The sequence below is a fragment of the Solanum dulcamara genome, chromosome 2, assembly GCF_947179165.1.
Source record: "Solanum dulcamara chromosome 2, daSolDulc1.2, whole genome shotgun sequence".
NCBI lineage: Eukaryota > Viridiplantae > Streptophyta > Magnoliopsida > Solanales > Solanaceae > Solanum > Solanum dulcamara.
Window position 1 is genome coordinate 62,645,689 of NC_077238.1, and position 13,693 is coordinate 62,659,381.

General features: G+C 32.7%; 1 protein-coding gene across 1 annotated transcript; it reads right to left on the reverse strand.

The window, feature by feature from the left end:
• Nucleotides 1–967: 967 nt before the first annotated feature.
• On the reverse strand, nt 968–6,958 carry LOC129880619 (zinc finger protein CONSTANS-LIKE 10-like). The gene is made up of 5 exons (XM_055954723.1): nt 6,769–6,958; nt 5,102–5,843; nt 4,391–4,618; nt 2,072–2,370; nt 968–1,704 (listed from the first exon to the last, which is right to left on the reverse strand). Exons 2-5 carry the CDS (start codon nt 5,684–5,686, stop codon nt 1,575–1,577), a joined length of 1,242 nt encoding a protein of 413 aa, XP_055810698.1. The 5' UTR covers nt 5,687–5,843; nt 6,769–6,958; the 3' UTR covers nt 968–1,574.
• Between the last annotated feature and the right edge of the window lie 6,735 nt (nt 6,959–13,693).

Sequence of the window (13,693 nt, forward strand, 5' to 3'; positions counted from 1 at the left end):
GACTTTCGGGATGTTATAGGTACATGTATATACAATATATATAACTAAACACATCTTTCTAAATGTCATGTTCACTTTTTAGGAATCAAATAAATAAAGTTTTTACTTTCTTAGTCTTTCACAACTCTTTATTAGATTCTCTTTCTTTTCAATGGCTATAATGAAGATATATATGAATTAGTAGATGTGTTTTATGGATTTTGTAGCAAAGCATTCTGCTTTACTTGTGAATCTTAGCTCATCCCACCAAGTAATACAGAAACATATCCCTTTTATTAAAATATATAAATATTTTATCTGTGTCCCAAATATTCTTGCAATCATATTCTATACCTGACAATGGCATCACAACTAACAAATAGGACAACAAAACATATGATCGAATTACATGCTTAGAGGGACTTGTCTATAGAGATAAGAATGACAAAATCCTTTACGTACTTACTTTTGTATCATGACTCGTCCAATTGGTCTAATATGCTAGGACTAAAATAAACTTCTCAGTAAAACAAATGTAAAATCTAATAAACAAGTATTCCGTCCGTTTCAATTAATTGTCTAGTTTTAATTTGACTTGGAGTTTAAGAAATTAAAAAAGATTTCTAAAGCTTGTGATCTTAAATTAAAGATATGTAGAATGTACCAAAATGTACTTTAATCTTGTAATCTTAAACATTTCATGCAAAAAAATTAAAATTAAAGAGTTGCTGAAAAAGGAAAGAGACATTCTTTTTTGCACTGCATTAAAAGAAAAGTAAGACAAACAAATTAAAATGGAGAGAGTAGCTATTAGAAGGGCATTGTTTTCAAAAAAAATTAAACAGAAAAAGGTTTTCCTTCTGCTTAGACCAAAGAATATGAATCCTCAACTAAATTTGATCATAATTGCTCAAATAAATCTCAGATTCAACCAGAAACTATAATTCTCAGCATATGAGAAGATTATGGCAGTGTGATGGTTTGTAAACTCAAAGCTCCAACTGTCTATGCTATACATTTTATCTACAACAAATTAGGGAAAATGTTAACAAAAGCAAGTTTCCTCTGTCGTTACGTAATTCATTTTAGCCCTTCTACACATACCATACATGACAGCATAACATAATAGCCAAGGAACTCTCAGTCCTTCAGACATGAAAGGACGTACAGTTGAATTGTTTTGGACTCAAAATGTGTAAACGTCCACCTAGTTACAGGAATAACAACTTAAGAAAACGTGGTGTAGTCGATGAACAAAATAATTACAGCCGAGATGGGCAGTCTGAGCCCTTTCTGGAATGAAGCTGATCATGTACCTCTAGAAATTGCCAAGTCCCATTCTCTGCAGCACACTTGGTTAACAAAAGGTTGCATGTTCATCTTTCCTTTTCTCTGGCTGATAAATTGGATTTTGGTGAAATAGCAGAGGATTCTGCTTTCCTCATCCAGCTTCCTTGATAGGACATTGCAATCCAATGCTGTTGCAAAAAAGGAAATAAGGCTCCTTTCATCCAATCGCACGATACCTCAATCAGCTTTGCTCAATTTAATATCGATCCTTTGTTTCCTAATATGTATGGTGATAAGTTTTGGAATCAAAAGCTTCTGGTCTCGTTCAGTGGGTCATAATCGTAAGCATCACCAGCTTTGACAAAACGTCCCTTCACACGCCTTCTCACATCAGCCCTTGCCTTGCGAGAAGCATATCTCACATGCTTATCAAATCTACACATGAAAACGGACAGTTAGAATATATGAACAAAAGGAATAAACCAAAAGCCAAAGTTAGAGGAAGCTTCTAAGACCTCTGATGTACCTTAGCTACCAGTAAAGACATCCTCAATTAGATAAACTACTGAACATAAACGTGGACAAAATTTCTTGACTTAAAGAGAATACGAAAGAATATGAGTTTTGAATTAGGTAAGTTAAATGAGAAATGAGATGCCAAAATTAGGAGAAGCAGATGTGCGCCCAAAACTAGAGATTGCACAACCCAGAGACTTTTATTAGAACAGCACCATTTCTTCTGCATGGAACTAAAGATACTACTCGTTGGTGAAGTTATGCTGGTTATTACAAGAGAACTTACTTGCGGGTCTTCTTCTTTTCCTTGTAGCGCAATACAGCATTGCTTCTGCTACTTGACACCAATGAACTTTCAGGACATAGATGGCACCATGGTGGTTCTCCCATAAGTAGCATTGTGGAGGCTCCACATTCTTGGTAATCCCCGGCATTGCTCTCTCCCCCAAGATTAGAAAATGAGAGGATGGATGCTTGCCTCGCAAAGCAAGCGGTAGGTTCTGTTTTGCAGCTCATCAGGGAGTCTACGGACTCTGCATTGCTACATGCTGGCAGCATCGCCATTACCCTTCGAATTGATGACCCCTGGTAAATTTATCATTGATTCAAGTTCATGAATGTTTAGGTATGATTAAAGAGACTTTCATCATGAAAAATATCAAGAATAATCAGATGAAGAGATGAACACATCAGAACACTTGAATGGAATGTAAAAACATTAATCACTCACAGATTATTCAAAGGAAAGAAAGAGGTAAGACTTTCCGCAAAACAGGAAGAGATAAATGTTTAATGTTTTTGTGTATTAGAAGACCCATTATAGGAAAATCTCGTTCAGTGGTCTTACAAAATCCTACAATGATCAGTTTAAGTTCCTGATGTGTCATCCAATATAAACACAGATGCTGGGATCTATTTCATATACATGCAGTAAATTCAATACATGGGCAGAACTAAAACAATCTTGCCTCGACCCAAAGTCTTCATCAGCATCAGCTCCTGATACTTGGGGACGAGAAAAAGAAGAATTTTTGTGTAAGTATCTTAAGATACAGATTCATCCCCAGGAAAAAAATGTTTTGCATGTGGAGAATAATACAGTATGTACCAGCTCCGATCATGGATTTAGAATGTTTGTAATCACTTGACAGCAGACAGCTTCTAAACAATGGATATCATGTTATTGATTCAACAACTATCAATGAATACAGTTCCCACATCTATGCATTATGGATACCTTATAGAAAATACTGCCTCCGTCCCAATTTATGTGAAAGTGTCTGACTGGGCACAGAGTTTAAGAATGAAAGGAACACTTTTTGAAACTTATGGTCTAAAATAAGTCATAAATATTTGTGTGGCTATAAATCATCTCAATTAGGTTAAAATGAGAAGTTTACGGTCAAATTCTTACTAAATAAAGAAAAGTGTCATTCTTTTTGGAACGGACTAAAAAGGAAAGAGTGTCACATAAATTGGGACGGATCGGAGGGGGTAAATGAAAAGATCTATGCATTATGGATACTTGAATGAATATATAGGAAGTAGAGTATCTGCTGCTTCTTGACTAGTTTGCTACCAACCCCTGTCCCCACCCTTTAATAAGAGAAAAAAGGATCTTCATATACAAACAAGAATACAAAAGAAAAAGAAGCTAAAAGATAATGTACTCTGTTAACATAACAGAGCCATTTTCACTACAAGTTGTATAACACTCTCAAATCAACTATCCAAATGAATATTCTATCAACTCTTGTCCACGATAAATTTTTACTAGAAAAGGGGAACCAGAGGCCTACCGGTTTTTAACAGTTAAACACATCCATTTCCTTTGCTTATTGCGAAAACATATACCTACCACACATTATAAATTCATAAAATGCATCCAAACACACAATATTTGGCATTTTGATCAAAGTTCTGGCAACAAAAACAGAGACATAAACCAAAACCTAAAAGAAGAAACAGCACAAGAATAAGAAATTCCCAAGTATGCAGATCAAAAGGTTTGAGAAATTAGTACTATGTGAATCCTGTCCATAATGTAACACAAAATGCCTGATATAATCAACTGGATAATCAATGTTGCAAAGGGATTTAGGAGGAGAACATCCTTTATAATGCAAAACAATCTAGTTTCTCGAATCTTAAAGTAGATGATCGTTATAGTATTGGGTCAGTCACAGCCACATAAGTTTAGATGACAGCAGAAAACTTTCCTGATGGTAAGAATTATGTTCTCTAAGCAGTGTTGCAGTTCTCCACAACTAGTACTACGTCTTACTCCCAAACAAGTTGAGTCGGCTATATTATCCTCATTGCCATGTTTCTCCATTTAAATTCATCTCAGGCCAACATTATACAAAATAATATTACAGATAAAAAGTAAAGTTCTTTATATTTTCTCCTTGAATAAAAATCGCCCATAGGACTAAAAGACTCCTAGAAAGCATAGGGCCAAAAGTAAATGTGATAACATGACTAAAGCACATTCCATACTAATTGGTATAGCCTTACAAAAAAAAATCCATTATGACTTATCATTTGCTAAGTTCGCATGGATTTCAACAGATGCAGGACTAATAATGTTAATAGTAAGAATGACCTCGGCAGCATTGGCATCCTGGCAGCTGGAATCAGAAGCTGACATATCTTTTGTCCCAAATAATCCATCAATGTCGTTATTCTCGAATAGCTGATTTGGATTATTCAGAGAACCACTAAATAGCTCTTCATAATTTTCAAAACTCAAGTCCACTTCATCCATATTGAAATCTTGAGAGAAAGGATCATCCTCGTATGTAGTTGAGCCTTTTACTCCAGAATAACAGCCCTGTGTAAGAATAACAACAACATAAGCAACTTCCAAGAAGTCTTGTGTCGAATGATTTAGAAGCAATAAGGTAACACACATTGTGGATAACCATTCTTAAACATAACATAATAAAATGATGCTGTGCAATCAAATGCTTGACAAAGAATATGGAATTCTCCCATAAGGCAGAAGAAAGAATCATAAAGTACAGTTCATCTTCCTCTACATTTTTAGACCTGTTACGACTTCACTAATCTCAGGTACTGTTACAAAAAGGAGCTGGGCACAGGAAAATCAAAGCTCAAGTTTGTTGAAAGATTCCAGAGGAACAACAAGGTGCAAGATAACCTCAGCTTCATGAGCCCACCAAGTGGTCGACTAACTTATTGGTCGTCATTACTATCAAATCGAAGTCCAGGAAAACAGAACTATCAGTTCCGCGACATATCAGCAAGAATTATTAGCATCTCATTATAAGATATCTTTTAAAACCTAGATTACCTTTGATGAAGAGAAATTCACAGATCCAGCAATTTGCTCCACCTTGTTTAGCTTGTTGCCAAGAGTAGGCATAGAGGATCCCACCAATATGCTTGATTTGCCTGGAGTATGCATTTCACTCACTTCAACTGTCGCAGATGTATCTTGAGAGTTGAACTTTCCTTGAGGAGCTTGGCTATCCGTAGGTCGGTTTTCAGTGATGCTCATTGAACCCATTCCCTTCTCACAAGTTGAATCACCACCTGAATGGTTATCTAAGAGAAATGACCAGATAGTAGAAAGTTCTGCAGCGGAAGGGCATCCAGTATAACAACTAAGTGCTTGCCTCTTATGCATGGAACCTGTACTAGAACCAGCATGACCAATTGAATCACAGTTCTTGCAAAGAGAAATCTTTTCCTCAACACGTCTAACAATAGCTGGTTGTGAATTACATCTTTCGCATAAAAGTGTCCTGGAATGGCGCTGTGAAAGGGCATTGGCAGAATGCACATTGCGATCACACGACAAACATAAGCAAGCTGCATCTGACCGGCAATATACAATTGACCGCTGCTCCCCACAGTATTCACATATATGCCCCATCAATTCTCCTCAATAATCTTAGATTAAAAAATATAGTCTGTAAAACTTCTTCAGCAAAAAGATTTAGAATTTAAGCAATAGAAGTTGCTTCCTAGTTGAGCACGTACATACAGATTGCTCAAACAATTTGTGCTTCCGCTGTACCAGGGAATGAAATCTGCATTAAGTAAAATCCCAATGAAAAGAGAGAAGAGTTAAGATAGAATACAACCGTATCTTTCATTTATTGAGATATTTGCTCATCCAAAATGAAAATTCACCTTCTCACGACAATTCAAAAATTCAAACCGAGATAGCAACAACAACAACATATACAATGGAATTCCACAAATGAGGTCCGGGGAGGGTGGAGTGTACGCAGACCTTACTCATACCTTGGGAGGTAAAGAGGCAGAACAAGATAGCAGTAAAATGAAATTCCACTTAAAATAGAACACTAACTATTAAAGAGAATAGATGCCACTTCACTCAGAAAAGGGGAAAGCTGCGACAAACAAGTTAGAACAGAGAATCTAAACAAAAAGTGGAGAACTTTTGCAAGAAGCAACATCTTTTTTCTTTCAGACAATCACAAATCTATCAATTCCAAATTACTTGGGGTCAACTATATGGATCTTTTTCCAATTTTCTCTATACAAATTGAGTATCTAAAAGGATATATCATAGTTAAATTACTTTCTATGCTCGTCTTACCGCAACCCTCCTCGTTTATCCGGACAGCTAATATTATCTGAGCTGGGTAAAAGCTCTTTCAACTAAAACAACCACAAATCCTTTCAAAAAAAGAGTTCAGCAGCAAAACAAGGGTGGGTGGGAAATTGAACCAACAAAGCAAAAAGTCAAATATAGCCCAAGCTGCAGACTTGGAGACTTTCACACAAGAACAAAGAAAGCTACTCCAAGCAAATGTGAAAGAGCACACATATCAACAGCAAAATTCTCAAAATGAACAGTAAAATAATGAGAAAATTCAAAAATTTCAGCGACCCACAAACAGATCAAACAACAGAATACCAGATTAAGATCAAGCAACCCCCATTTAATTAGAAAAAAAGAATTTTCAAGAAAGCAACCATTTTTACCTGATATAATTGTGAAGCTGACCAAAAAAGGATTAGCAAGTTCTGGATAAAACTCTTTACTTTATTGTGCAGCTTTTAGGCCGTACAATAAAAAAACCTGAACAAGAAAAGATGGACCTTTTTGAGAATCTCTGTCCACTGTATGAGGGTAAGGTGATTGGTTCTTTAAGGATTGTATGCTGTTGAATAGTTGAGTTCTGATAACAATAAAATATCAATAAAAATATCAGCTGATAAAAAAGTGCAGGACAGAGAAAAAAAGAAAAGAAAAGGAAATGGACAGGGGAATAAGGTGTAAAATGTGGGGCCCTGTTTTCTTGTCCCCACTTGAAATGGAAATATACTCTAATTTGTTGCTTTTCCTCGTACTCTTTTTTCTTTTTTCTTTATAGTAGTATATAATTATATATGTGACTCGAGATTTCAAATTTGAGTTTTGAGTATGAAATTTTTTTGTGGATGTGGGAAGTGCTATCCCCGATGAAGTCCTATTCTATGAAAATTCAAGAATAGTCGGATTTCAATATGATTATCGGATATTGATTGAAAAATCATATATATATCATAACTTCTAATATTTTATCCTAATTTGTGTCCTGCACAATCTCTTATCTAATAACATGTTCACGATAAACTGAAAATGTGTTATGCCAATAATAAGTAACTTGCTTTATTAGGTTAAATTATATTAAGAATATAAATATATATGATATTAACAGTGTAAAGGGGCAATCCGGTGCACTAAAATTTTTATTATGCGCAGAATTCGAGAAAGGGCCCGATCACAAGGATCTATTGTATGCAATCTTACCTTGTATTTCTATCAGAAGCTGTTTTCAAGGCTTAATATATGATATTAACAATATATATAATTTAAATCGATAGTTTTATAACACAAAATTGAAATTTCAATTTGCAATCAATATATTGCAGTCAGGGGTGTAAATGATTTTTTAAAGCCGACTTAATCGACCAAAATCAAATATATCGATATAGGCTTTTTTAATAAAATCGTAGACTTTTATATAATTGTACTGAACAATTAGATAGGATTTATATTTTATAAATAAATTAAAAATATTATACCGAATAAATTTATACGTGTAAAATTTATTTTATAAATTAAGTTTTAAAATTATGAAACATTAAATTTATTGCCCTGAGTCGGGGATGATAGAAATGACCACAAGCCAAACAGGTAATTAAAACATCCAAAGTTCCTATCGTAAAACCTATTATGCTATTTCTATTGAAAATAAATTAAATCTAGAATCGTAAATACTAAGCTATAAAGTATTCTAACAATTTTGAATAACAAGCTATAAAGTATTATATATTTATTCTCATAATTTAAATTTCTCTTATATGATATTTAGTTTTAGTTTATCTATTACGGTATCAAAGTGAATATGATCTCCACCAAACATACGTAAAGTTTTTGCTAATATTCGAAAGTGGATACCATTAGTAGATTCGGGTCATGAGTCTCATCTTAACTAATTCTTTCCACTCGTGTCATCTAACTTTTGTCTTTGTGTAACTTTTTACACTACTATAAAGTAGCGTAATGAATCTCAAATTATTATGATTTTTCGTGTTGTTTTAATTAATCCATCTTTTAAACAAAAAGAATATCTAGAGAGCTTTTGTCAAAGTCTTACTAAAATATGCATGGTATTATGTTCTAACATCTACAAGTAATTCTTAATTATATAATGTTTTAAAAAATATCAAAGATTAATCAAATCATATCTATACCAAAGAAAAATCGAGATAATAGGATCGTTTCAAGAAGTCCATTTTTGTGTCATACAAAATAAATAATTAAAAAAGTAATATTATATAAATTTTATAAAATAATCGACAGAATTGTTTTATTAATGCTCTGGACTTTAGTACTGAACGCCGTAAATGTCTTATTTTTGTCGCCCCTTCATCAAAATATTTTGTTGAAGTAAAAAGTTGGGGTCATTTTTCGTCATGTGCATGTTTGGTCATGAAAATCAAATATTATTCATTATTATTCACCTTATTTTAAACTTTTAAAGTTGGAGTTGGACTTGTGTTTGATCATACTTATTGCAAAGAATATTTAAACTTTTGAATGTATTTTTCTAAATATGATTTATGAACCCCTCCGCACCTTCACCCCCACCCCCCCCCCTACCCCCAACACACAATAATTTTTTTAAAAAAACTAGTAAAATCACCCAGTTTTACTAATTTATCTGAAATATACAATCAAATTTATTTTAGAAAAGTAATATCTCAAGATATATAATCACATAGTGTCATATATAGATTATAACCAGTATATGAGCTATTACATACCATTACAAATATTTTTTTTCACTTTATTTGAAATTTTTAAAGTTGGGAGTTGAAGATAAAACATATGCTTGGTTATAATTTTTAGAAATAATTCTTGATTATTTGAATGTATTGTTCCTAAAAGAATATTATTTTTTTGAAAAAATAAATAATTCTTATAGACAAATACATCCAAATATAATGAATATTAGCTTTGCTTTTCCGAGATCTTCACCTACAACTAAAAATGTTCACACTTAAATACTCTATACATTGTGTAAAATGTGTTGGATTTTTGCATAAAAATTATGTACTCCCTCTGCAATCTCGCAATTTATGTATTACTTTTCACTTTTTAAGAGTTAAACAATTTAAATTTGATCATAAATTTGCGCATGGAATCTTTATTTTTTTTAAAAATGAAATTAATATATTTGTAAATCACGTAAAAAGTATTATAAATCAAAATAATTGACTATTCAAATTATTTAAAAGTAAAATTTACAGTTAAAGATATATTTATTTGAATCTCGAAATTTAAAAAATGTCACATAAATTGAGAAGGATGGAGTAGAACTCTGACAAAAAGGTAGATAGGTATGTAGCTAGGTGCATTGTAGGGCTTCTAATAAGTGTCATATTTCAATATAATTACATCAACTTAATTCAAATTGAAACTGATCCATACAAGTCAAGCCTATATAGTTTACTTCCACTATAAATCTAAAGACTATTATGGAAAAAAAAATAATCAAACTGTTGTTGTAGTTGACAAATCTCAATTGTTTAGTAATGTCTTGCCTTACTCGTCTATTAATTTTATTAAAAAGAAAAGGAAAAGGAAGAACAATATTATTAAGTACCTTTTCAATATGATTTTCTTTAATTAAATGTTTTTTTAATTCTTCTGGGTGTACTACAAAGCAATGTTTTAAGTTTATAACTTTACGTCTAGATGTTAGCTAGTTTGAAAACTTGAAGTTTCAAAAATAGTTTGCTTTCAAATTTGTTTTTAAAAATTTCAGTTCTCTAAGAAAATTTCAAAAAACTAGTTTTATTTGGTTCTTAAATGTAAGTTTCTTAATCCATACATCCAAAAGATAAACTTACTAAATATGTTTTGCAAGGGAATTCCTTCGAATCAAACTAAAATAAGACATGACAATTACTCTCTTTCCATTTTCGTTTTCCATAAGGTATTGCTTTAGGTCTCCACTAATGCAAATGTGTAAAGCTCGTAGAAGAATTTATGGAAATATTATTTGTGTGAGTATTTTTTAATAAATAATTATTGATTTTAACGATATTTTTTTATTTATTACCATATATAACAATACATAGCAACACTATGATAAATCTGCTATGTGTTAAAAGTGTTATGCATGCAATATAAATGTATTATAAATGTTTTAAAATATATTATGCTTGTTTGGTAGAAAACTGACACAATGTATTATAAGTGTATTAAATTGTGTGATAAATGCACTATCTATGAATAAAACTTTTATTATATGTGATTTTATAAATTATTCCCGATAATATGTATTAAAACTGTATTATAAATGTATTAGAAGTGTCCAGCGAAAAAAATATTATTGTTATAAATGATAAATATTTTCTTAATATATCATATCTATGTAAGTTTTCCAAGAATTAAATGTTATAAAATCCATTAAAGAAAGAAGGGTTGTGTAAGGCCAATTAAAAGAGAGAAGTGATCCATGTTAAAAAAAAAACCTAGGAAAAAATTACCTAAATACACAACTTATTTTATCATATTCTCTAAAATTTTCTATCATTTGAAAAAATTATAAAAATCTCTACTCTCTCCTATTTTTGGATACATTAGTTTACGGGATGTATCGGTCGGATATATAACTTTACGTGATGTATCGGGACATACGTAATGTATCTGAAATCAAGACGTGTTGTATCGGAACGTGGAAAGATGTATCCGAAACCGAGACGTGCTGTATCAGAATGTTTTGAGATGTATCCAATTTTAAGGGATTTTTATAATTTAAAAAAGAGTAGGGATAGGAGGTAATTAACTTTCAACACTATGGAATTTGTGTAATCCCTACAAAAAAAATCATTTTCAAGCTCATACTTCAAATCTTTGGCTAAACAAGAAATAATTCTCCATCCCACTACAACACTTACCAATGATTATTGTTGTTTCTTTTTAATAACTATAAAAGATATACTTGAATTTTTAAAATACTTTTATATTCTTATTTATCCTTAATGATACTCTCTTATATAGACATAAACATGCTATATGTAAAAAAAATACAAGATATTATGAATATATTCTTAATATATTATGCATATTGCAATGATTCGTCCCGGTCATTATAGGAAAGTCAATAGTTGAAGAAATTGAGCCAGAAAACTTTTTTTTTATAGTGATTTAAAATTTTTAGGCTAGGTCAATCTAAGATGAAATTTGAGTGAGGTGAGGTTTAGGGCAATCCGACTGAGGATTGGGGTTAATGTCTAAGGGTGGATTGGTTTTCCTAATAGCTAAGATGTTAAGGACTTCGTAGGAATTTTCGAAAGTGAATTTGGGTGAATAGAACTCTCAATATCGAACTTCGCGTGAAAAGGTGATTTTAGAATGTTAAGATTTGAGGGTGCATTTCGAAATAGAGGTTGGGGAAAGAATTCCAAGATTCTATCTTCGTGCGAGACGCTATAGTGGGTTAGTCGCAGATTTAATATATAAAAGTTTTAAAACTACCCTTTATTTTGCAATTTCGTTCTTGGGAGAAGAAAGGGCGACGTAGGGCTATTTTCGGTAGTCTTCCACCAATTTCTACTGTAAAGATAAGTTAATTATACCCCTTACTTGTAATTTGAGTTTTAGACCTTAGAATCTATGATGGAAACCTTAGGGAAGGATTTTAACTTGACTAATGGTGGGAATAAGCCCTGGTTTGGGTAGGATGATCATAAGAATGGCTTGGGGTTTAGGGTTTGAGCATAATCGAGGTGTTTTTAGGCTATTATTCATTGATTGTTATATTTTGTTATTGTTTAGACCAAGAATAAGCCAATGCATTACAAAAGGGGAAAACTCTCATTTTTAGAGCATCTAGGCTTGATTCGAGGTAGGAGATGGTTGCTGTTTTGCCATTTATATTATATGTGCTTGTCAACTTCTTCTTTAGTATTGCATGCATGATATATGATTACGGAAAAGAAAAGATCATGATTTGAAATGCTAAATATTATCAATTGCATGTAATGAATTTGTTACATGGGTGTACAAGTGTGATTGTTATTCATTGTGGTTATGCTTATGATATGTGTTGATTGTTGGATCGGGTACCACACCGGTACATTTGAATCGGATACCATATCAGTACATTTTGATCTAGTACCATGCTGGTACACTAATAATGGGAAAGGGTACCACGTTGGTACACTAACAGTTGTGTGTGTGTTCCTTAAGAGAATCGGGTTGGTTGTTGTGTTGTAATTATTTCATGTGAATTGTATATATCATATCAGAGTAAGGTCTGGAAGTCCATATTTTGCTATAATTATTATTTTTATTATATATTGTCTGTTCTACTAAATTTTTGTTGCTTGTCTCATATTTTGTATAACTGAAAATGATCGTGTGATTCTACCAATACACTATATTTGTGTACTAATACTGCACTTACTTTTTCTTTGTTGAGTACAAAGCATATTCAGGTGGTTGCTCAGAAACCTCAATGTGAGATTTCCGTGATCTGAATCCAAGGGTGAGCTATTTCATTTAGGCTACTGTGAATTCTTTTTAGTTTTTTTGTCCATCTCTTTGAACATAGACATTTAGACATTAATTTATTGTTTTCTTGTTTGGGTTCCATCCCCCTCATTTTAGACTTTGTTAGAGTACTGTACCATGACTTTCATCTTCTAAGGATGTTTTTCATAAAATATTTTAATTTATTTGATGGAGTTTATGGGAACTCAATCCTTTTATTTCTTTAAAACTATTTATTTCCTTTAAACTACATGATTGGCTTCTTAAAATGGTGTAAATGGGTTAAGTTTGAGTTAGAAGTTTGTAGCACCAATTGTAATAGGAGAGACTGAAGTACCCTAAAGAACACGAGGAGTAGGGGCAACATCCAATCTTGCCAATAACTGGACGAATAGCTCCTAAAGAATCGGAGCACTGTCGGGAATTGCAGGCGGCTGGGATAGCCTCTACTCCTCAGTCTGCTGCTCAAAATCATCATCATGCTCATACATAGGCTCAAGTGATGCTTCCCTAGCTCGTCCTCGAGCAGGTGTTGCTCCTCTCGCTCAGCCTCAAACCCTAACTTCACCCATCATTTGCCTCGCCCACAAACTGGGGCTTGGACTGCAGGTGCAACCTCTCCCTCAGTGATTGTAGCTCTAGTCCTCACTATCTATGCATAAGGAATATATTAGAGGTATACAACACTTGATATTAATAAATCGCATGAAAGGAATCAAAGAAAGGAATTTCTCCTATTAAGTATTTTGGAGCCTCTCGAAGATTAGTATGGACGTCTACATATTGGTCCACAAGACTCTACTAGACATCCTACTCTTTAACTTATGAGATCGATAACCTAGCGCTCTTATACTA